Source organism: Schistocerca piceifrons, chromosome 9 (assembly GCF_021461385.2).
Source record: "Schistocerca piceifrons isolate TAMUIC-IGC-003096 chromosome 9, iqSchPice1.1, whole genome shotgun sequence".
In the NCBI taxonomy this organism is placed as follows: Eukaryota; Metazoa; Arthropoda; class Insecta; order Orthoptera; family Acrididae; genus Schistocerca; species Schistocerca piceifrons.
The window spans coordinates 103,035,171-103,058,581 of record NC_060146.1 but is presented as its reverse complement, the minus strand read 5'-3'; the positions used below and the strand labels follow the sequence as shown (position 1 = coordinate 103,058,581).

The window sequence follows — 23,411 nt, the reverse complement described above, 5'->3', positions numbered from 1 at the left end:
AGTAGATGAGTATAAACATTGCCATTAAATGACCTATGTTTTCTTTACTAACTAATGTCTGTAAACAAAAAGAGAAGGGACAGAAGCAAAAAAACACTAAATCAGGACAGCTTTTGCTTGATTACAGCAGGACAATAATTTTGTAACATCTACATTTACAACAGATCATAGTTACAAAGTGTTTTTGAAATTTGCTCCGTTTGCTCAAACGAAAGTATTGCACTGCTCAATCATTCCTTTACACCCAACCCCGACTGCTGCACATGCTGTGGGGTATGTCATCTGGTTACGTCATATGTTCAGTATTTCTCACCAATTTTTGGGGTATTCTGAAATGTGCAAAAAGGCAAATGCAGAAAGTTATCACATTTTGCTGCACATTACCTGCATCACAGAAAAATAATGTATACAAATCTTCTGAGGTTGCCACTGAATAACTTTGTGCAAGCCTCACAATATTTCACCAACACAACTGTTTGTCATCTTCAGGTAGTGGTGGCCCCTGTCATCACTGCTGCAAGATGTGACTGGTGATATTCGCACAGCAGAATTGAAATATGTGTTGAGGGCAATGACTGCACTTCTGGACACTCATGTGGTTAAAAGCTGAATTAACTCTCTGCAAGGTGCTGCATCAGGTCATACATCGGAGGATCTGGTTTCTACTGTTTTAATTTCATGGCAAGCCAGTACTGGATTCTGGGCAGTGCTTAGTCAAAATTCCACATTCCTGTTGATAAGATTGCCCACCATATGGGTACATGCCTCATTCTTAAAAACACAATCCTAGGGTGATAATGCTGAGGATAAAATTTCAGTCTTCTCAGGAAACGTGAGGTGTCCTGTATTCAGGCAGTGCTCTGCTACCACTGATTTACTGGGTGGCATTTTTATCAGCGTTGTTGAACACAGTGTTCTTGCACAGTGTGAGGTGTCTGCCCTATATAAGATTTCCCATAATGGCATGAGATGTTGTGTTTTCTAAGGTCGAGATTGTCTTTAACTGAACACAAACAATTCCTTAGTTTTGCCGGTAGATGAAAAACACACTTGATTCTGTTTCTCTTAGCGATTCTTTCTATTTTTGAAAACGTGCCACTGAAATATGGCAAGAAAGCCATTTGCAGTGTGTGCATCAGTATCTTCATTTACATCCTCACACTGAACTTGCTTTGCTCAGAACACATTGCAAATGTGTTTACAAGAATAAACATTCTGCTGGAACATTGTTCTTAGGTGTTGTAGTTCACCAGGCAGACTGTCGGTATCGGAGATTGTGTGTGCTCTATGTGCCAGGGAGTGTAAGACACTGCCACATTGTGCAGGGTGATGACAACTTTTGGCCCACAAATATAACTTTGCACAAGTTAATTTGCTGTAGAGACTATGCCCCAGTGTTATGTCAGCTTTTCTTCTAACCGTGTAGTTTCAACTCTCTGAGACTGCAGACGTGTGCAAGTTGTGTGTGTGTGTGTGTGTGTGTGTGTGTGTGTGTGTGTGTGTGTGTGTGTGTGTGTTGCGTGTGCGCACGTGCACGTGTCTAGTGCTGACAAAGGCCATAAAGGCCGAAAGCTATGATTGTGTGAATCTTTTTATTGTGCCTATCGTGACTCAGCATCTTTGCTATATGGTGAGTAGCAACTTTCCTTCTCTGGTATTGTTTCTTCTAACCGTGACATCCAGGGATGGTAAGCTGCATCTTTTTGCACTTCCACAGTGAACTCAATATTCAGATGGAGCAAATACAAATGGTGCAGGAACATAGGTAGTGTCTGAATTATGTGGGCCACACCACAAATGTCTCTTCAGCATACTACCAGATGGAGGAAGGTTGGATATTTACCAAGGGAAGTTGGGGACCTCCCATGAAACACTGTCCTCTTGATCAAAGTAGTGGGTGTCATGTAAGGAATAGTATGGGGGAAGCACATGTTTAAACAACACCACAATGTCTTTCTAAAACTTGCTGCTAATAACCTCTAATGAGGCCTATAGAGGCACTTTTGTAAGTAATGATATAACATTAGAGCTAACCAAACGATCTGAAGATTCTAGTTTAAGCATTTTCAGGTGTCCTATGAAATCCTCCGAATTCGGAATATGATGGTCATAGTTGTCCACGAGAGGTCCCAAAAGCAAGCGTGATGTTTAGACGTGTAATTCCTGTTTCTGGCCTGATAAATTTCAAAGCTGTCATACAGAAATTGCCAGTTGCATCTTGCAGCGGTGATGGTGGCAATCACCACCACCTGAAGATGCCAAAAAGTTGCGTCACTGAAGTATTGAGGGAGGGACTTGCATAATGTTATCTGGCGGGAAAGCCAAAGTGTTTTTGCAACAGATCTACCAGGCAAGCCTAAAAATTCACATATACTCCAAGCAGTAAGTACCTGTTGTAAAATGGTCACATTAGTAAGCTTGGCAATTAATTAACAGTTTATCAATAAATTTGGCTTCATTTTGCAAGAAATTGTGCTGTGTTCCACTACACCCTCTTCAACAAAACTAATGTCGGTTTCTGCTCCACCTCTCCAGCTCGCGGTCATATGTACACTCTTGAGCATTTGTGTAAGGTACCTGTTTACTTATAAAAGGAAACGTAACTTCTATCATGACTTTGCCATTCTTGTCCAGTGGGTTTGTTATCCTGCTGTTGCCTGCTGCAGACTGCAAGATTGCTGTTGAAAATTTCCGTAAAGTTTTTCTCCCTCTTTAGTGTACCGACATTTCACTGTGTGGTAATTGCCTGGTACTGTTTAACGGACGTTTTAACTGTTGTTTCAGAGATGCAATACGAAGCAAATGCAGTGAGGATGACTTACTTGCCATGATTGGAGCAGCAGTGAGAAGAAAGAAGAAACAACATGCAGGTAACATATTCAAAAACATTACAGCAAGTGTAACTCTATAGACAGAAATAATATTTCTACCTAACAAGTCATAGCAAACATAAGAGCAAAATAGAACGAAAAATAACAGTGATAGAGCCTGTGGTTTTTATGTAAAAATAGATTTAATTTTTTATTTAATATTCATTCTGATTAATGCCCATTGGTCAACAGTACATTTCAGCCCTCCACCATATAACCATCTGTGGCTCTTGTTACTCCTTTATTGGACTTCAGAAGTTTTCCAGCAACATTTTTTTTTTAAGAAAAGGCTAAAATGCAGCAAACATCATGAAGGGTACACTCACAGAAAAGCATTAGTGTTCTTGAAACAATGGAAACTCCAGTAGGAATATCAACAATGTTGGAAAAGACAGATTGCTACTTACTAATGAAGGTTGTGGCTGAAAGCTTTATGTAAGTGTCTGCAGCTTAAGGTGTCTTCTTTATGGTAAGTAACAGTCTGTCTTTTCCTGCATTATTCATTAGCGCTCTTTGTTTTTATTGCTGTTTAGCAAGCATAGTGTGGTATATAAGGGATGCGAATAGCATCAGATGTTGAATTCTCACTCTGGAGGACATGAAGGTGCTGCATATTGGTATGAGACAGCATTATCTGCACCTGATGAGATTTTGAAAGAAACCTCATTGTGGATGTCCATTTGGTCGCCTGATTTGGATCTGACAGTGGCCTGATGTTGGAAAGTAAGGGCATACTCGTCATCAAGGTTCCAGTCAACTACATCTTCTGATCACTACAAGGGAGCATCACTGTATAGTGTACCGAGCACACTGTAACCTGTTCACGTCTGTGACTGACATATGAGAACAAGTACAGTAAACTCCCATTTATCCGAATCATGTTTAACCAAAATCTGCTTTATCCGAATAAATTTTTCCGATCTTCGTGGGTCACATTGGCGCTGTCTGCTGCATCGCGCAGCTACGCTTTTGGCTAGCTAGACTGACACTTGCAAGTTTCAACTTGTCTGCACCTGGAGCCAAGCATTCACTGGTGTTTTTTTGCAGTCTACTGCTAATCAGTGCACTGGCACGTATCAAAAGTCCGAGTGTCGTCAATTTGTGTGTGTGTTGGTTGAACTTTTAGTGTGTTTCTGGTTCGTATTGCATGGTTTCATGCCGCTGCCATCTATTGAAACTCCTTGGAAGTACAGTACATACAGTATTGTTCTATGCAGCGCAACATAGCCCTGTCCAAACTGACAATGAGTGCGGCCCCAAACACTTTCTGCCTGTTGTTGGTACATCAGACAAAGCCAAGTGTTTAATAGTGAACGTACAACACCCTGTTGTGTTGCCACGTGGGCTTGGGTAGAACAGAGGCGATTGGATAGATGTATCAAATGTTTTCATTGATGGCTGTCACAGCCTGGTTTCAAAAGTCAAAAGTTTGTGTAGTGTGTCCCGAGTCTTGTCAAGTTGTGCATTTGTGTGTTTTTGATTTGAGGTTTTGTGCTCCCACTATGTGCCATAAAATGTCCAGAGATAAAAGGGGCCAAAAACCAAAAAGGACTCAGTCGAGTGTCTGTAAAAAGAACACTGAACATGACTACGGGCACGAAACATAAAACGAATGTGATCTTGTTGGAACAAGAGCTTCACACTTTGCAGAGAATTGATGCTGGTAAGCCACCCACAAAAGTTGCTGCAGAGTAGGAGTACGATTACTGATTGGAAGACAAATCGATCAGAAATTGAAAAATTTTGTTTCATCCAAGCATTGGGCAGCGCAGTGAAATCTCGAAAAACAATGAGAAAAGGTGCACATCCTCAGTTAAAAGAGGCATTATTTTTGTGGCACGAATAAATAAGAGCCAAAGGTGTGCCAGTTTCAGGTCCTCTACTTGGTCAAAATGAGCTGATGAGCCGATTGAAGGAAAGAAGCAAGAATTCCTCGGAAGTGATGGTCGGCAGGATCGTTTCAAGAAGTGGCATGGCATTCATGAAATTGCAATCAGTGGCGAATCATTATCTGGGGATGAAGCTGCTATCGCTGATTTTAAGAAGAAACTGCACACAGTCATCGACAAAGGAGGTTATACTGACAATGAACTTTACAAATGTGATGAAACTGGGTTGAATTACAAAATGTTGCAACAGAAACCCTTGCCTCTAAAGAAGAAAAAATGGTTTCCGGATATAAAAAATCAAAGAAAGATTTACTGTCCTCGCTTGCGCTAATGCCACTGGCAATCGTAAACTGTGTCTTACTTTAATTGGCAAATCCAAAACACCAAGAGCATTTAGACACCAACCAGCTAATAAACCTTTGCCACTGAGGTACACGAATCAGTCTTAAGGCATGTGCATGGCAGAAGGTACCCTGTCCCACTACAATAGTCTGAATAAAATTACTTGATAGTTGACATCAATCACTTGCTGCAACAATGTTGCCACATTGGCTACCAGCTACCGTTTGGTTACAGATGACAACAAACAAGCGGCTCACTTCACAAATGATGTTAAATGTTTAACACGGAGCAATGTTTCTAGTGGCTGGTGCAAGATATGTCAGAAATGTTAGATGCTCTGTCAACTATTGATTTAAAGTGACTAGTGACTGAACTGGGGCAGACAACCCATTTTGTATCCCTGACAGTAAACTTGTGTCCTAACCCAGCCGAGAAAATTGTGGTCAACAGTCTGCAGCAGTACTAATATCATGATCGCTTTGTTCATGGCGATTAAAGCTAACCCTTAAGGGCAAACTCGAGACAACAAAAACTCAGTTTCAGGGCTGAAAGCAAATTGAAATTTTTCCCTGTCATTTGTTACCTGTAACTATCCTTACACTAGCTGCACATGCTGCCATGTTAGAAACCAGTGAACAGTCCATGTTGGCACTTGGTCGTGGATTATAGATGACAGAGGCAGATTCCAAATGAAGAAATAATCACTGGAAGAAAAATAAGACCAAATAGAAAAGTCAAAACAATGATGAAAAATGATGCAGCAACGTATTAGAAATAAAAGAATACATTTAAACCAAATAATTGAATGATAATAATAATCACACTCTTTTGGTTAGATTTAGAAATAAAAATTTTGCTACAATGATGAGATTCAAACCTAGGACATGCGACACATTAGATTAATCTGCCAACCATTGCACTATACCATAGCTCTGCATGAAGTATTTATATATGTGACTGTAGTGACCCAGTTGCAACTATGAATTGCAACCTTAAAAATTTCAGTTTCGCGCAGTGTAATGCAAAGCTTATCTAATGTAAGACGATCTCTGTGAATATGATAACTATATGTATGATACTGAATTACATCTTGTGCTGAGTTATTCGGTAGTGTTTGGTTAGTGCTGTGAATGAAATGTGTGTCTTTCATTAGCATTGTTAGTGTGTGTTGTTTTTGTGTAGTTATCGCATGTCATGAAATACATAATAAAAGTGTTGGGCCCGTGATTCGGGATACAAATACATCAAGAATGCTGAACCAGGAATTGGAAGTGAATGGCCAATTTTGGTGGAGTTTGGCAACAGCAGACAGTTCAAGTGTGACGCTGACTACTCTTATTGGCGTTTGAGGTGCCAACTATCAAGCAATTTTGATTCGAATGTAGTCAGTTCCTGTCCCGTTCCATCTGCCAATCGAGTGAGGAAAAAGTGAATGTCTAAATGCCTCTGTATGAGTCCTAATTTCTCGTCTCTTATCTTCGTGGTCCTTATGTGTAATGTATGTTGGTGCAAGCAGAATTGTTCTGCAGTCAGCATAGTGTTCCTCAAAATCCCTCCAGGGATTCCCATTTGAGTTCCAGAAGCATCTCCATAATACTTGTATGTTGTTGTTTCAACCTACTGGTAACATATCTAGTATCCTGCCTCCGAATTACCTCAATGTCTGCTTTAATTCGACCCCTTGCGGATCCCAGACCCTCGAACTGTACTCAAGAAGAGATCACACTAGCATCCTGTATGTGATGTCCATTACAGCTGAGCCACACTGTAGTAAAATCCACCCAACAAACAAAAGATGATTATTCGCCTTCCCTACCATGACCCTCACAAGTTTGTTCCATTTCATATCACATTTCAACGTTATGTCCAGATATTGAAACAATGTGACTTCTTCATGCATGACGTTACTAATGGTAGATTCTGGCATTATGGATTTGTTTTTCCAACTCATCTGCAGTAACTTATACTTTTCTACGTTTAGAGTTAGCTGTCATTTATCACACAAACAGGGAACTTTGTCCAAGTCATCTTGTATCCCCCTAAATCACTCAACGATGACACCTTCCATACACCACAACATCATCAGCAAATAACCACAGATTACTGTCCACTCTGTCCATCAGATCAGTTATGCACATAGAAAATATGAGTAATAGCACTCCTGTCACACTTCCCTGGAATGATCCTAATGATACCCTAGTCACTGATGGACACTCACCGTCGGGATAACGTAGTGGGTTCTGTTACTTCAGAAGTCTTTGAGCCACTCACATGTCTAGGAACCCATTCCATGTGCTTGTACCTTTGTTAAAAGTCTGCAGTGAGGCACTGTGTCAAATGCTTCTTGGAAATCAAGAAATATGGAATTTGGGTTTGTGAATTTTGAGATGGCAAAGTTAGAGGAGCAATGCATCTGCATTAAATTTTGGGTGAAACTCAAGAAAACCTTTACAGAGACACACTAAATGATGCAGGGAGCCTATAGCGACGAGTGCTTAACCCGTACTCGGTGTTACGTATTGTTCACACATTTTAAAAATGGCTTTACAAAAGTCATAAATGACCCTCGTTCAGGACACTCTTAGTTGTCCCCTGATGACACTCGTGTCAGGAACGTCAACGAAATTGTGTGTGCCAGTCGAAGATTCAGAGTCCGAGAGATTGTAGAAGAATGTAACATTTCAATTGGATCATGTTATGAAATGACACAGCATCTTGGCATTGTGTTGCCGCCAAGTTCATTCCACGGCTCATGAGTCAAGACCAAAACAAGCTTTTGGATGTCACAAATGAGAATGAGATGTTCCTTACTAGAAAAGTATGGCCCTGCAGACTTCTTTTTATTTCCAAAGTTGAAAAGGATGAAGGTCATTGGTAGATGAGATAAAAGAAAATTCACAGACGGCACTTTATGCGACCCAGCAAGAGGTATGTCAAGACTGCTCCTGGAAGTGGAAATGATATTGGGAGCAGTGTATCAATTTTGGAGGAGAGTATTTCGAAGGAGACAATGCATAGCAACTAAAAGATAAGCATAGAAAATTTTGTGGACAAAGTTCTGGAATTTTTTGAACAGACTTCATATGAGAAAAGGGCATGCTGAGTTGCTTTGTACTGATTTGTGGACATAAACTTATTGGTCTCTATGAAACTGATTAGATTCAAACCCAGAATATGTTCAAGAATTCTGCAGCAAACTGATGTGTACAGGTATTGGTCTTTAATTTCGCGGGTCTGTTAAGATTCCATCTGCAACTGGCGACTTATTTGTTTTTAATTATTTTAGGTGTCAGGGATGCTTACGAGGGTGGTTTGAAAAGTTCTCGAAACAGAATAGAAAAAAAGTACTTATATCACTGAAACTTTTTTTGTTTTTCAATGTACTCTGCTTGTAGATTAATTCACTTGGTCCAACAGTGTTCCAGTGCCATCTTGACAATGATTTTCCTCCAGGCCTACAAAATAGTTGTCAACTCTGGCTATCAATTCTTCAGTTTAGGGAAGAGGCGGGTGTGGCAACAATTCATACCTTAGTTTGTGTAATTTTACCATGGCGATGGCACGTGTGTGCGGGCGTGCATTGGATTGATGGTAGATGACTTTCTTCCTTGTTAAACCTGGCCTTTTTCGCATATCTTTTGTTGCAATTTGTCCAGATGGTTAGCATAGTATTCTCCAGTAATTGTTTGCCCAGTGGGGAGTTAGTGTACAAACAGAATCCCCTTCTCATCCCAGAACACTGATGCCATGATCTTCCCCGCTGAAGGAATTTGGCGGCGGAGATTCAGCGTGTTTTCACTGCTTTGATTGTTGTTTTGTCTCTAGGGTATAGTAGTAAACCCAAGTTTCATAGTGGTCACAAACTAGCGCAAAAGATCTTGTTCGTTTCTCCTAAAACAGGCCAAACATTGTTGTGATATGTCCATTCTCGTGCGTTTTTGATCCAGCGTCAAGAGTCGCGGCACACGTCTTGCGGATACCTTTCAAATGACATCTGGCAAGTGTGAGCAATTTCATGCACTCTAAATTGGTGATCCTCCTTGATCATTTTGTACACTTTTGCAATGATTTATAGAGTAGTGACATATCTTGGCCGACCATTTCATGGATGATCATCATCTAAGCTCTCCCGACCAAATTTAAATTCATTTATCCACTTGGCAACAGTTGAAGATGAAGAAGCAGAGTCCCCCGGTGTATTCTAGAAATCGGCATGAATGTCCTTCGCATTCATACCTTTCTTTACAAAGTACTTAATCACTGCTCGAATCTCGATCTTGGTGATAAAGAGCCAAAATAAATAAATTGATGATTTTATTCCATTTCATCTGATTGAATGAAACACGCACACAGCATAACTACTCAGAAAACAACTATAGTGCTGATTACATTTACTATCATACAGAATGTACACACATAACAAAAACAAAATTTCATTAATATTTATCATCTGAGAACACTTCACCTTGTCATAGTAGTCTTGTGTTTTGGAACTAGGCAGTGCTTCATTTCACAAAGCGAAAGGAATGGCTTGTAAAAAAAAAAAAGAGAGAGAGAGAGAGAGAGAGAGAGAGAGAGAGAGAGAGAGAGAGAGACAGAGAGAGAGAGAGAGGAAATAGTGGTTGCTGGTGTTTTTAACACTATCGTTCAATTTAGTTCCTACTGTGAACTTAGTTCCTAGTATGAACTTTGCAGCTAGGATATGTAAATGCTCTGAGACTGCTATTGATAATATCTTTATGAACAAATCTAGGGGAAAAAAAGTCATATCACAAAACCAATAGTAAATGGACTATCTAATCACGACATGCAGCATCTTGTGTTAAATGTTGAAACTTGTCAGGATAAAAAATATATTAAAACTGAGTACAGGATGGTAATAAATAAGCCAGAAATTGAGGAATTCAAGAAATTGCTCAAAAGCATGAACTGGATAGATGTTTACCTGACTCAAATGGAAAATACAAAGCATTCATTAATAAAGTTACCTCCACATTTGAAAACTGTTTTCCCCTACAGGTAACTCAAATCACACAGAAGTCGAAAAATAAACCATGGATTACACAAGGAATAAAGATATCATGTGGGGCAAAAAGGAGACTGTATCTACTATCTAGGACCAGCTCTGATATTAGCATTGTAATGCATTACAGAAAATATTGCAAAATATTGAATCAAGTAATCCAGAAATCGAAGCAGCTTTATTAAGAGAAAAAGATAATTGTATCGGGCAACAAAATAAGAACTGTATGGGATATAGTGAAGACAGAGAGAGGTGGGGCCAAAAAGGAAGAGGAACAGATAGCTCTAAAAGTAAATGAGACTTTGGTAACAAGTGCATGTAGTGTTGTAAACCTCTTAAACAAGACTTCATTTTTGTTACTGACAACTTGGGGTTATCAGGTTCAGCGAATGGTGCAATGGAGTATCTGGGACCAGTCTTTGAAGAACATCATGTAGAACCTTTTCAAGGAACTTTGTATTCCAACCATTGCTTCTCAGTATACTTACTCCTTAATGAAATTTGTTGCAAGTTATATATCTTTGTTTCCAACAAATTGCTCAATACATATTATCAATACTAGGAATAAGAACAATCTACATAAAGACCTAAAATCACTTATGTTGGTCCAAAAGGGGGTCCAACATTCAGGAACACACATTTTCAATAAATTACCAGCAACCATTAAAAACTTGGTTTCAGATAAAGCACAGTTTAAACAGAGTTTGAATGACTTTTTGATAGGCAACTCCTTCTACTCTGTAGATGAATATCCTAACAGAGACTGTTAGCCCAGCTTAAGTAAAAAATGTGTTAGATTTCAGTTTTGACAGCACTTGGTTGCAACAGTCAAGATTAGGTATTTTGTGTATGATAAATTTATTAATAGTGCATAACAGTGTTTCATTCTGACAGCATATTAATTCTGTAAATATTAGCTTTTCCAGTTATCTGTATTGTATTCACCTATTTTGACAATCTTGTGACAAATGATCAGAGTAGTATGTATTATATTAAAATGTTTTATGTTATACACTCTGACATGTTCCGCACCCTCAAGAATCATCTCATTTTTTGGGTCTATGGAACAAAAACTGAATCTAATCAAATTCAATCACCATCTGTTGTCATGTAACAACTTCACTTCCTCTTCTTCCCTTGTTGTCTCCTGTTTTTCCAGTACTCGGCCATCTCCTTTCCATGTTTTGATTTTCCCCTTTATTCTATTCATTTTGTTCTCAATCCCCTATTTCTTCTGCATTGAAAGCCTTTTATTTTATTTTTATTATCAAGTTGAGTCTCTATGGACTGCGTGGTAACAACCAACTTCACTCTAGTGTTCAGGTCTTGTTCTTGTTCCAGCTTTGACTTCCTTCCAGTATCTTCTGAGCCCACCAAGAAGGGCCTCTTTATGCTCTTCAGATAATGGTCCTCTCTGTCTTTTGGATGTTGATGTCATTTTAAAACCTTGGTAGTTGTTCACCAATCTTCTAAATTTGTTCCTTTCAGGAATTTCTCTCTCTGAGATACCAATCTGCCTAAGATCTTTTTCACACTCTTTGAACCATCTTGGCCTTGTTTTCTTATGTCAGATGAAACTTCATATTCTTGTTGTTAGTCGATCACCGTCCATCCCCCTGAGATGACCATAAAATAACAATTGTTTCTTCGTAATGGATGCTGTGATAGGTTCTGTCTTGCTGTACAAGTCCTCACTTGCTCTCATTCACCATTGTTCATCAACCCATCTATTACCTTAGGATTTCCCTTAATATTGTACGCTCTCGCTTTTCCAGCCGCTCAGCTTGACCTTGTCCATTCATGGTCAAAGTTTTGGATGCTTATAAGCCCTCAGGTTTTACAACTGTATTATAATGTTGGAACTTGGCCCATATACTCATAGACTTTTTGTTATAAGTATTCTTTGTCAGTTGGTATGCTTGGTCTAACTTCCTCATCCTGACAATTGCTTCTTCTTTCAATCCATTCTCCTGGTGGATGACTACACCGAGATACCTGAAATTCTTAACTCGTCTGATTTTTCCCAGGTTGGTGATCATCCATTCAGGTCCTTCACAGATGCTCGTCGTATATTGCCATTCAGTTGGTATCATCCCAGCTCTCCAGATCTCCTCAAAAAGTTGGACTAGTACATCTAGAGTTTCATTGTTTGCCAGCTTCAGTAGTTCCGCCACTACTGAATCCTCTCCAGCTGCCTTATTATTCTTAAAGTTGTTGATGATCTCTTTGGTCTCCTCTTTACTAGATTGAGGTGAGTTGGGTAGTTTGTGGATTGGGGCACATACTGGGAATCTTTCTTTCAGTTCATCACAATTAAGTAGGTTTTCAAAATAACGAGACATGATCTTGCAGTTTTCTTTGTTGGTCAGGCAGAGTGTGGTGTGCATACTGTAAGACCTTCAGTACACACACCATCAGATTATTTGACTTGTTGCTCTAACGAAGTAGGCGAGTATCAGCAATATGTCTCGTGGTCTTATTGTAGCGTGTTTGTCTTCTGCCATTAGGTCAGACGATAGAAATGCCACTTGCACGCTTAGAGTAGCAGATTGACGGTGACCAACTTTAAACAGAACTTGATTAATTTTCACACACATTTATTAAAATAATAACAAGCATAAAAATTACTTAACTTGGTTCTGGATGCTATTTACAATTGACAATCTGAAGTTCCTTTGGTATTGGTACGTTAATCTTATTCTCACATATATCTCGGATACTTGACGAAAGTGTCTATACATTTATCTTCATGGCTATGTAAAGGAATATGGTAATCTTATTAGGGGCAGACTGAATCTTGACTACGGACTGGTACAGACAAATGTAGAACTCATACAGACTGGTACAGACTAATGCGGACTGGTGCAGACAAATGCAGACTGACTGATTGGAGGTCTTTACACTCGTTATAATATCTCGTGCGTTCATGTATCACTGTGCGAGTGTGATCCGCGAGGAGAAAAGGTTCTACGTTAGCAGCAATCTCATTGGCTGCGTTACATATTAATAAGCGGATCGGAGGAAGCAGAATTTGGTCCATCTCTATGGCAGCGCCATCTCGTAGTGCGGAGACGGACGAGCGCTGCGCCTGCGCTGTTGTGCTTAGCGGGTCGCGCTCTAGTGGGAAAGTTGTGTACGCGCTGAATACGCGAAACTATGTACACAACACTGAGCTTTCCATTTTCGTCTTTAAAACAAAAACTAGAGGCTTGGTATCCTTTCAGATTCGATTTGAACGTCTGATAGAAGTCTCTGGCATTGTTTATCCGGAAATACTGATCGATCTGTTCTAACTGCTGTTTCTCATACAATTGCTTAGCCCTTCGTAGAGTTCCGGCTGCATATTTTCGAACTTCATAGAATACATCAGAATCTTCAGGTCTCCTAGTGGAGTTCCACTTTTTCCATGCACTTGCTGTTTGGGCCACCACCTCATTACAAACCTCATTCCACCATCTATGCTTCCTCTTTTTAGCTGTCAGGATTGTAGTATTAGCTGCTTGTTGGATCGTGGAGGCAATGTCTGCCCATTTATGGGATTCAACTGTCAGTTACTGGTGGCATTGTTCCAATATGTTTTGATTGATTTTGAGCTTCGCAACATCATATTTATGAATATTGTTTCCGGTTTTCACGGTCTTATTGAGAGGGATGAAATTAATTTTGATCTTGGAGAGGTAATGATCCTTTAAATTTAGTATTTTATCTGTAAAAAGGTTTCTTTCTATTATTTATGATTCTTTGATGTTGTTTCTTTCTTATTTCTGCAATCCATGCTATTGTTGATTCCTTTTTCCAGAACTACTCATTCAGTAGAGGTCTCTAAAAAGAGATTAATCTTCTTTTAGCCATTACTTCTGATATTTCCTCAAAATTTTTGTAGATCTCCTTATTACTTCTCATTTTCCAGCCATCTGTAGCTTGTATTGCAACCATTATTTTCTAATAATGCTCCTTTGAGGACCCTCTGTTCTGTTGAGCTTATAGTTCATCATTAGGCATCCTCATCCATATAAACATCCTGGTCATACCACTGTGGGATAGTGTTTTAGTTTTGTTTTTTTAGTCGTACATTTCTTGTTGTAAATATCCTTTGCTAAACAATTTGCTCTCTCCAGTTTGCTGACTCTTGCATCTACTGTAAATTCTTCTAGTCCATTCTGTTGTACAGTTTGTCCAATATATTTAAATTTACTTACTAACGCTATTTTACATTTTTGTTTTTCTAAGAATGTTGATGCATTGTTTGAAATTGTCATCAATGTTGGTTTTTTTGCGGAAATTTTGGGACCAGCTCTATTTGCTATTTCTTCCAGAAGCTTTCTTTCAATAACTATGTCTGTCAGATTTTTTGAAAGTATATCGGAATCATCTGCAGAAGCCAGGCAGTTTACCTTAATTCCGTTTGTTTTTCATCCTAGAATTATTGGTTCAATTTTATGATTTTTTTTCTCCAAATTTCAGATACTTTCTATTTTTTCTAGAATGCAGTGTTACAGTAAAGGTGATAAACTGTTCCCTTGTCTAACACCAGTTTTTATTTCAAATGGTTGAGATACTTCTCCCATAAATTTAGCTTCAGTCATCCTATTTGCTAGAGTTTTGAGGATTATGTTTGCTTTAACACACAATTCTTTGATGATTTTATCTATAATTTCTCTGCCTACCAAATCAAATGTTTTCTTGAAACCAATACATGATAGTATTATAGGTTTGGTGATTAACAGTCTGTGGAGAATTATTGTTTTTCTATTAAAAATCTGTTCTGTGCAGGGTCTTCCCTTTCTAGAGCTCCTTGAGATTCTCCCAGTTATTTGTCTAAAGTTTCTACAACTCTGTCCAGAGAATTTTTGATAATATTTTGTACACCACTGGCAGAAGTGAGGCACCTCTGCAATTGTTGACATTTTGTGTGTCCCCTTTTTTTCATAGCTGTGGATTAATGCTTTCCATAATCTCTTCAGCTTTCCAAATGTTCTCAAAAAGCAGTTGTAGATCATTTATGTGCTCTGACTATTTGAATAATTTTGCTGTAGTGGAGTCTTCACTTGTTGCTTTGATGTTTTCGAATGAGTTGATGGCTTCATGTATTTATTGCTCTGTTAGTGGGAAATCTTCCTCCAGATGTTGTGGGACTGCTATTATATATTGCTACAATGTGCTATTATTATTATTGTTGTTATTGTTGTTTGGTTGCCTGTTCTTCAGCACTTTCTTTCTGTTTTCTTTATCTATTTGCCGCCATTTTAGCCCATTTACGAGTATTTTCAGTTTGTTCTTCACTTATGTGACCTTTTGGTGGCTCCTCTTGAAGACTTCTTACTTCTCAGCATTTAAAATCACATCATCTGCTGCTCTTTCGCAACTGAAGTTCATCATGTCCAGTCTAGTTTTTTCATTCATTTAACCATCCATCTGCCTTGACTCAAGATCCTGAATTTTCATCCTTAATTCTTGAACAGTCTCATTTCTCTCTTTACTTTTTCCAGATGAAGAAACTTTTGGTTCTCAAAGTTAAGATTCGTATCAGTTTTTTTATTTGTTTCTGCCTATGGCTGCTATATCTCTTTAGTTAGAATATTTTCTCTGTCTGTATTTGGTTATAGTCTAAGTCTGAATATTTTTATAAGTACATTTATTGCTGTAGCAATGAGTAAAATAAATTCGTATTGCACTGCCTGTAGCATGTAGCACCATTTTGGCTGTTAGTCCTCTTGTACAAAAAGTAGCTTTGATGATTACTTAATGCATGTATTTTGTAAGAGTTGTGGAATGGTTAGTATCTATTTATATTTTTCTGATTAATTCAAGCTTGTCAATGCACATCCTGTGTTAAGGAAATATTTGCACTGAATTTGCTGTGTGTTAAATATAAGCAGTGGATCCATTGGGGTAGTCTTTTTGGTAGAAATATGTCAAGGTGAACAAAACAGGAGATGGTGAAGGAAGAGAGGGAAAAGATCAACATTTGCTTCTCATCAGCAATATAACTGGGTTGCAACATTCAGTGAAAATAATCTGTGACAGCCAGTTGTCAGAAATACATTTTTTGAAGAAACTTTGTTTGTATAAGCATTTATTAAATTAAAAAAGTTGGATTTCATCTGTTAATGCAAAAGATAATGTTTTGCATTGCAGGCATGATGAACCTGTCAAAGATGAAGAATCGGCCAATGATTCTTATTGGAGGATAACAGTATGTATAACTTAAACTTGAGATTCTTGAAAATAAAGCTAGTCAGTATAGTCAGTATTTCTTTATAGTACTGATTTCTTAACAGTACTGATTTAAATACATCTAAAAGATCGCTGTTACATAAATGAAAGTTGACGAACAAAGTCTTGGTGGACATTTGTATAAAACTGTCATAGGAGTTATTTACAAGAAGAGTAAATAGTTTCAATAGGAATGTGGTGAGACATTTAACAAATGTCATGGCCACACATTAATAGGACCTTATAACACTACCATTATGATATTAGTATGCTTTTACGTAAATAACAGAAACCCTGTCTCTATGTTTCCACGTATAACCCTCTTACTAAAATTTAGTTTAGTTTCCAAATAAAATACACTATGGAAGGATAGTCCTGTTTATAGGAAAAGATAATCAATAGAGTTATCCTTCTTACAGGATTTACTGTGTGTGGCGTCTAATGCATAAGTAAATTGGACTCTTCACTTCTTTTCCTAAGATCTTACCCAGTGGTTAGATAGAAACACAGTATGAATAATAATATACTGAAGTTAGGACAACTCAGTTCCAAGTTCATTTAGCGGTTTAAAATATGTACTTAATGGTCACCAACTTATCCTGGCAATGAAATAGTGAAGTATTGGAGAAGCAGAAATGTGAATTTTGCCTACTTTCTTGCTACTGTTTTGTTGGTTCTTCAAATAAATTACCCCACTTAAACAATGTTGGGCTACACCTTTATACATTATGTTTTTAAAAAAGAAAAAGCCCAGTAGATAACTTCAAGGAAGCTAAAAAAAATTTGCCGGGGTGGGGGGGACAACCTTTAGAAAAGCACTTTCCATAATCAAGAAACTTAAATACTTTGACACTTAAGCACACACTTTTTATACTGAACATTTCACTTAAAGAAAACCTCTTTCTTAATGGAATTTACTTTGAAAAGCTATTATTCATCATTATCATCATCATCATTTAAGACTGAATATGCCTTTCAGCGTTCAGTCTGGAGCATAGCCCCCCTTATAAAATTCCTCCATGATCCCCTATTCAGTGCTAACATTGGTGCCTCTTCTGATGTTAAACCTATTACTTCAAAATCATTCTTAACTGAATCCAGGTACCTTCTCCTTGGTCTGCCCCGACTCCTCCTACCCTCTACTGCTGAACCCATGAGTCTCTTGGGTAACCTTGCTTCTCCCATGCGTGTAACATGACCCCACCATCTAAGCCTGTTCGCCCTGACTGCTATATCTATAGAGTTCATTCCCAGTTTTTCTTTGATTTCCTCATTGTGGACACCCTCCTGCCATTGTTCCCATCTACTAGTACCTGCAATCATCCTAGCTACTTTCATATCCGTAACCTCAACCTTTTTGATAAGGTAACCTGAATCCACCCAGCTTTCGCCCCCATACAACAAAGTTGGTCGAAAGATTGAATGGTGCACAGATAACTTAGTCTTGGTACTGACTTCCTTCTTGCAGAAGAGAGTAGATCGTAGCTGAGCGCTCACTGCATTAGCCTTGCTACACCTCGCTTCCAGTTCTTTCACTATGTTGCCATCCTGTGAGAATATGCATCCTAAGTACTTGAAACCGTCCACCTGTTCTAACTTTGTTCCTCCTATTTGGCACTCAATCCGTTTATATTTCTTTCCCACTGACATTACTTTCGTTTTGGAGATGCTAATCTTCATACCATAGTCCTTACATTTCTGATCTAGCTCTGAAATATTACTCTGCAAACTTTCAATCGAATCTGCCATCACAACTAAGTCATCCGCATATGCAAGACTGCTTATTTTGTGTTCACATATCTTAATCTATCTTGGGAGTCCCTGGTTTGTCAGTTAGAGGTGGGACTCCGTCACCTCCAAAGGTCCGAGGCATTTTGCTCTGATTGTTGCCAGCATCATATTTAAAGTATCAGGGAAGCAGGTTGCTAGCCTTACTTGCCCCGAGTCCCATTGGGTTTTACCCCTAACGGCTGAGGGACTAACCGGTGGATTTGGTAGTCTTTGCCGTATGAGCACAAAGGTGACCACGACTCAGAATATGTCCGAGATGCCCAGCCTTATTCCAAAGTAACTGGTATCCCGACTGTCGGGACCACTTACTTGGCCACTCATACGTTGCCCGTGGTTCATGAACTAGGACATGACTACAGGAACCCACACCATGAACCACTGAACTGATTCTGTATAGCCATCTAACAGATTCTAGTAACTTGGCTTCACTCTAATTGAATTTTATGTAAGCAAACTATAACACTTTGCAATAGTTAAGAAAACATTTTTATTATTTACACTAAAGCAATTTAAATGGTGCCTCTTTATATTAACTTGGCACTTCATAAGTCTGTAAAACAGGACACTCTGATTAATCAAACACCAGGAAGGAACCCTATACAGATGTATGATTAGGATGAAATAACAGGGTGAGCCAGTTTCCGTAAAGTTCAAGAATGATTATTAAAACACAGTTTAAATTAATGATTCATGCTGTACAAAAGTAAAAATAAAAAAATCTTATCTGGTGGCTGTAGGCTTGGGTGTGGTGAACAGTTATGATGGCTACACTACCCTGCAAGTTTCTTGCTGTATGGGCTCAATTTCTCTTCTTGGCTTCATTCAATTTTACATACAGTAGCTCAACAACTCGCAGCTATGCTGTAAGCTGTTTGCAGTCTTCAACCGAGGCATTTTTATGAAATTTTGCAGGCAAAGCTTCTCCTGCTTCACAAAGGAGTTACCTCAATCACTGCTGCCTACAGACTGTGTGACTTACTTCCCACACTTGCTCAAGGTAGCACGCCAATTCGCCCTTGCCACCTTTTCCACTCCCCACAGCCATTTTCGTTTCAAACAAAAGCACACTGGCTTTTACATAACACCTATTTCTTACATTGTTCCTAAGCATGACCATTTCTTAAATTGTCAAATTTACATCAACATGAACAATTTCTACACACAAATATTTTTAAATACAAAATGTCATCAAAAAATTATTTAGTCCCTTGGTACCCTTTGTAGAGGACTTGGGCAGGTTTGTCCCATCCTAGTACACATTATTTTGTTACTTTCCTTCAGATATTCCATTTAGCTACATCTACAATAATTCCCACAGATATTGTGTAATTTTCTGCCTTTTGAGGTGTCCAGTGCAGGTTGCTCTCCAGTTCATGGGTGTATTGTATCGAGTTAGCTTTTTCAAATTTCCATGTGGGTTTATCAATGTATTTTGTAACTGATATTTCAGCACCAATGATGACTTTTGTGAGCCAATGTACACTCCTTGAAAAATGTTTCAGTACTACTGTTGAGTGATTCAGTGGTAATTTGTTCTTATCAGTGGAAAAGATGGATGGGTCAGGTTTTGTATCAGTTTCCATCTGCCTGCGCAAAACGTTTTAAATTCCTTGGCATCAAACTTAGATAATTTCTTGTGTGTTGATCCATTTGAACAATGGTTCTCTATTTTTGTCTCTATTTATGTATGTCCGGGTTGTGTTTTGGAATTAAAATCTTAAACATATACATGCTGTCTAGTTGCTGTGTGTAAGACTAGTGTCAGACACTTTTTGTTAGGTGATTTGTGAACTGATGTAATAACCAGGCCTTTGAGTTTTATCCTAATTACTTCTACATCACTAATACCTAAATGCATTTCCTATAGAGCTATAATACTGATGGCATGCTCATCATCTAATTTGCTTTGGTAACCGCATTTGTCACTTGTTAATCCTACATTAATTTGCATAAGATGGACACCTTGCCTGATAATTTTTGACTGTAAGCTCTGAGAAGTGCTGGACCATCTTTTGTGTAGAGTTTTTACTGTCTGCTCCTACAGTCACACTGCCTGGGTGCACCATCTCGGGGGTTGTCTACATGCCACGCAACAGTCTTTTTGGTGTCCAGTGTGAATGATTCACTGGTAAATATCCTGTCCCATACACTTTTGTTTGTAGACAATACGTCTGTGTTAGCTGAAAATAGAAACCCTGAGCCAGTAAGCAGCAATCTCAGTACCTCAGAGAATTAGTTTCAGGCAAATTATATGGATCTAACATATCTAAAATGCACATGGTTTAGTTTGGAAACCACACAAACACCCAAATGTCCACACCCGCAGTAGCTGCAGGAGGGGGGGGGGGGGGGGGGGGGAGCAGAGTGATTGGAGAAGACAGTACATGGTCTGAATGGGAAAAGATTGGTGGGTACAGAAGAGAGAAGGGAAAAGGTAAAGTGATACAGTGGGAAACAAGTTAGCAGAGGTTTAGGTCAGGTGGATGGCACTAGGTGTGCTGGAGAGACAATTTCCACCTGCGTAGTTCAGAGAAACTTGCACTGGTAGGGAATATCCAAATGGTATGTCTAGTGAAGCAGTTGTTGAAGTGGTGTACAGCCTCTTGGCAACTGGAATGTCAAGTCTGTGGTTTGCCACAGTTTGGTGCTAGACATTCCTGCGAGTGAACAGTTGGTTACTTGTCATCCCTACATGGAAAATTGTATGGTAATTGCAGCATAGCTGATTTTTAACAGGTTGCTTTTGCACATGATCGTGCCTTTTATATGGTGGGAGATGCCTGTGACTGGACTGCTGTAGGAGATGGTGGGTGGACTTGTGGGACAGGTCTCGCACCTGGGTCACTCACAGGATTAGGGGCGGACAAGGATGTTCTCTAGATTGTGCGGGCAATGGAACACTACTTTGCAGGAAGTGGGTAGTATCTTGAGTACAGTATACCCCGTCTGAGATAGTCAAAGCCCCAGTGAAGGATGTGGTTGAGCTTTTCAAGGCCTTGATGATTAGAGAAGTGCTGACCATTGTCTGGTTAACAGGGTTACTGGTGTGAGATGAGGAGATGGCACGGGAGATCTATTTATGAATGAGATGGGTAGATACTGCGGCTCTGGTAGTGCTATTGCCATATTTAGACAACTCCTGCTTTCCACTGGGGATAGTGAGTCCACATGTGACAAGACTGTATGGAAGAGACTTTTTGACATGGAATGAGTGGCAGCTGTCAAAGTGGAGGGAGGTACTGTTGGTGGTTGATCCACTTGACATGTATTTATGGATATCGATGTCTAGTAACATGGCGCATTGAGTTGAGAATGATCAGGTTAAGATGATTTGGGAGTAGGTTTTTAGGTTATGGAAGAAGCAGTCTATACCATGAGTCCAGATCATGACAATGTCTCAATTACTCTGAATCAGACAAGGGGTTTTAGGTATTGACTGGATAGGAAGGACTTCTCCTGATGGCCGATACAAAAGTTGGCATAGGATGGCACCATGCGGGTACCCATGGCAGTACTACAGATTTGTTTATACAGGGATAATCGCTTAAAACCTGCACCACAAACATTGCAGAAATGGAAAGTGCTATTGATGTGTGGTTTTCACAGGATGGTTTGGTAGTTGGGGGCTTGTGCTAGTAACCAACCAACAGATTGTACTGATATTAGAAAGTGCATTTTTTGTGCAAACATACACTTTTTTAAATGAAACTATGCCTATTGGTATTAACTAAAAGTAGCGTAAATTAGTCTATCAGCGGTGTTTGTTGCAGGAGTCTAGTGTGAGCCATTCAAGAGATATTGTATTTTGAAAAGTTCCCACGCCAACACTTGTACATTAGCTGTAAAGTTCCCACGCCAACACTTGTACATTAGCTGCGGTAGCACACACACTAAAGAACAGTCCAAGTCCATACACTAGTTATGTGGATTGTGACCAGTAATGAGACAATTGACCATCACAGGCTGTGTTCAAAATGACCACTGGCAGCACCAGTATATGCTTCCAGTCTGGTATGGAAAGACTGCTGCACACATACCAGTATTTCAGCAGGGACAATCCAACAGGCTGCAGTAATACATCATTGCATATCATCAGATGTAGTTGGTATGCCCTTGTAGACGGTCTTTCAGCTTTCCCCATAGAAAAAAGTCTGCAGGCACGAAATTTGGCAAATGGGTCAACAAAGATACAGGTCCTCTGCATCCAATCTAATGATTTGTAAACAGTTTGTGAAGCCATGTTGTAGTTCGTGCACTGTGCGTTGTACAGCCATCATATTGGTACCACAAGTTGCTCCTAGTCTGCAGAGGAATCTCTTCTAGCATCCGTGGAAGATGGTTTGTTAGGAGGCTGTGATACTTGTGCGCATTCAGTGTTCTTTCTAAGAAAAACGGGCCTGTGAGCTGATGGTTCACTGCCCCACACCACACGTTTACATTCCAAGGATGCTGACATTCCACCTGCCACAGCCAAAGAGAATTGTTAACAGACCAATAGTGATTATTTCAGCACTTTACCAGGCCATGATTGTTAAAATTCCCTTCACCACTAAACAAGATACATGATACATCTGGAGTATCCTGTCTTAATGCTCACGTATGGAAGTTAACACGATTCTCTTGATCAATTCCATGCAGTCTTTATAGATGGGGATAAAACCTATGTCAATGGAGAATGCATAGGACACTTGCCCGATTAATGCCATTTCCACGTGCGATTGTGCAGGAGGTAACATGTGGATCAACTACTTGTTTCATCTGTTATGTTGCTAGGAGTTAGGCTATAACTTCCACATAACTGGTTGAAGAGGTCGATAAATGATTGCCGATATGGTTGACATTTATTGGGATTTATTGCTGCATATACTGTACAAGAATGAAGCGCATTCTTCGTACACTCTCCATACACCATGAGCATGTCACCTTTTTCTGCGTTGGTAAATCCCACTCATGACCTACTGCTTGGACTGTCACACACTTACTGACTTGCAAGTCACAATGCACTCGAGGAACACACACACAAACACACTGTAAGCAAACATCATAATACCTAGCAACTACCCAGATTGAGTGGCACAAACTAGTATTGGTATGGAAACTTTTAAAAATGCTGTATCTCATTGACAACTTGTACTAGAATCATGCAACAAACCCAACTGACATTCTGATTTACCGTATTTTTAGTTTGTTAATGTCAGTAAGCACAGTTTCATTTAAAAAGTGTACATCTGCACAAGAAAGTATCTTTACAATCTGTTGATTGGGTAACGATAATGAGTC

General features: G+C 39.2%; 1 protein-coding gene across 1 annotated transcript in view; it reads left to right on the top strand.

Annotated features, from left to right (window-relative positions):
* LOC124717062 (molybdenum cofactor biosynthesis protein 1-like) overlaps positions 1-23,411 on the top strand; it is a 111,698-nt gene that overhangs the window by 66,352 nt on the left and 21,935 nt on the right. The window contains exons 7-8 of the mRNA XM_047243745.1: positions 2,785-2,870; positions 16,263-16,320. Coding sequence (XP_047099701.1) covers positions 2,785-2,870; positions 16,263-16,318 — 142 coding nt within the window. The 3' untranslated portion in view covers positions 16,319-16,320. The remainder of the gene's footprint in view (positions 1-2,784; positions 2,871-16,262; positions 16,321-23,411) is intronic.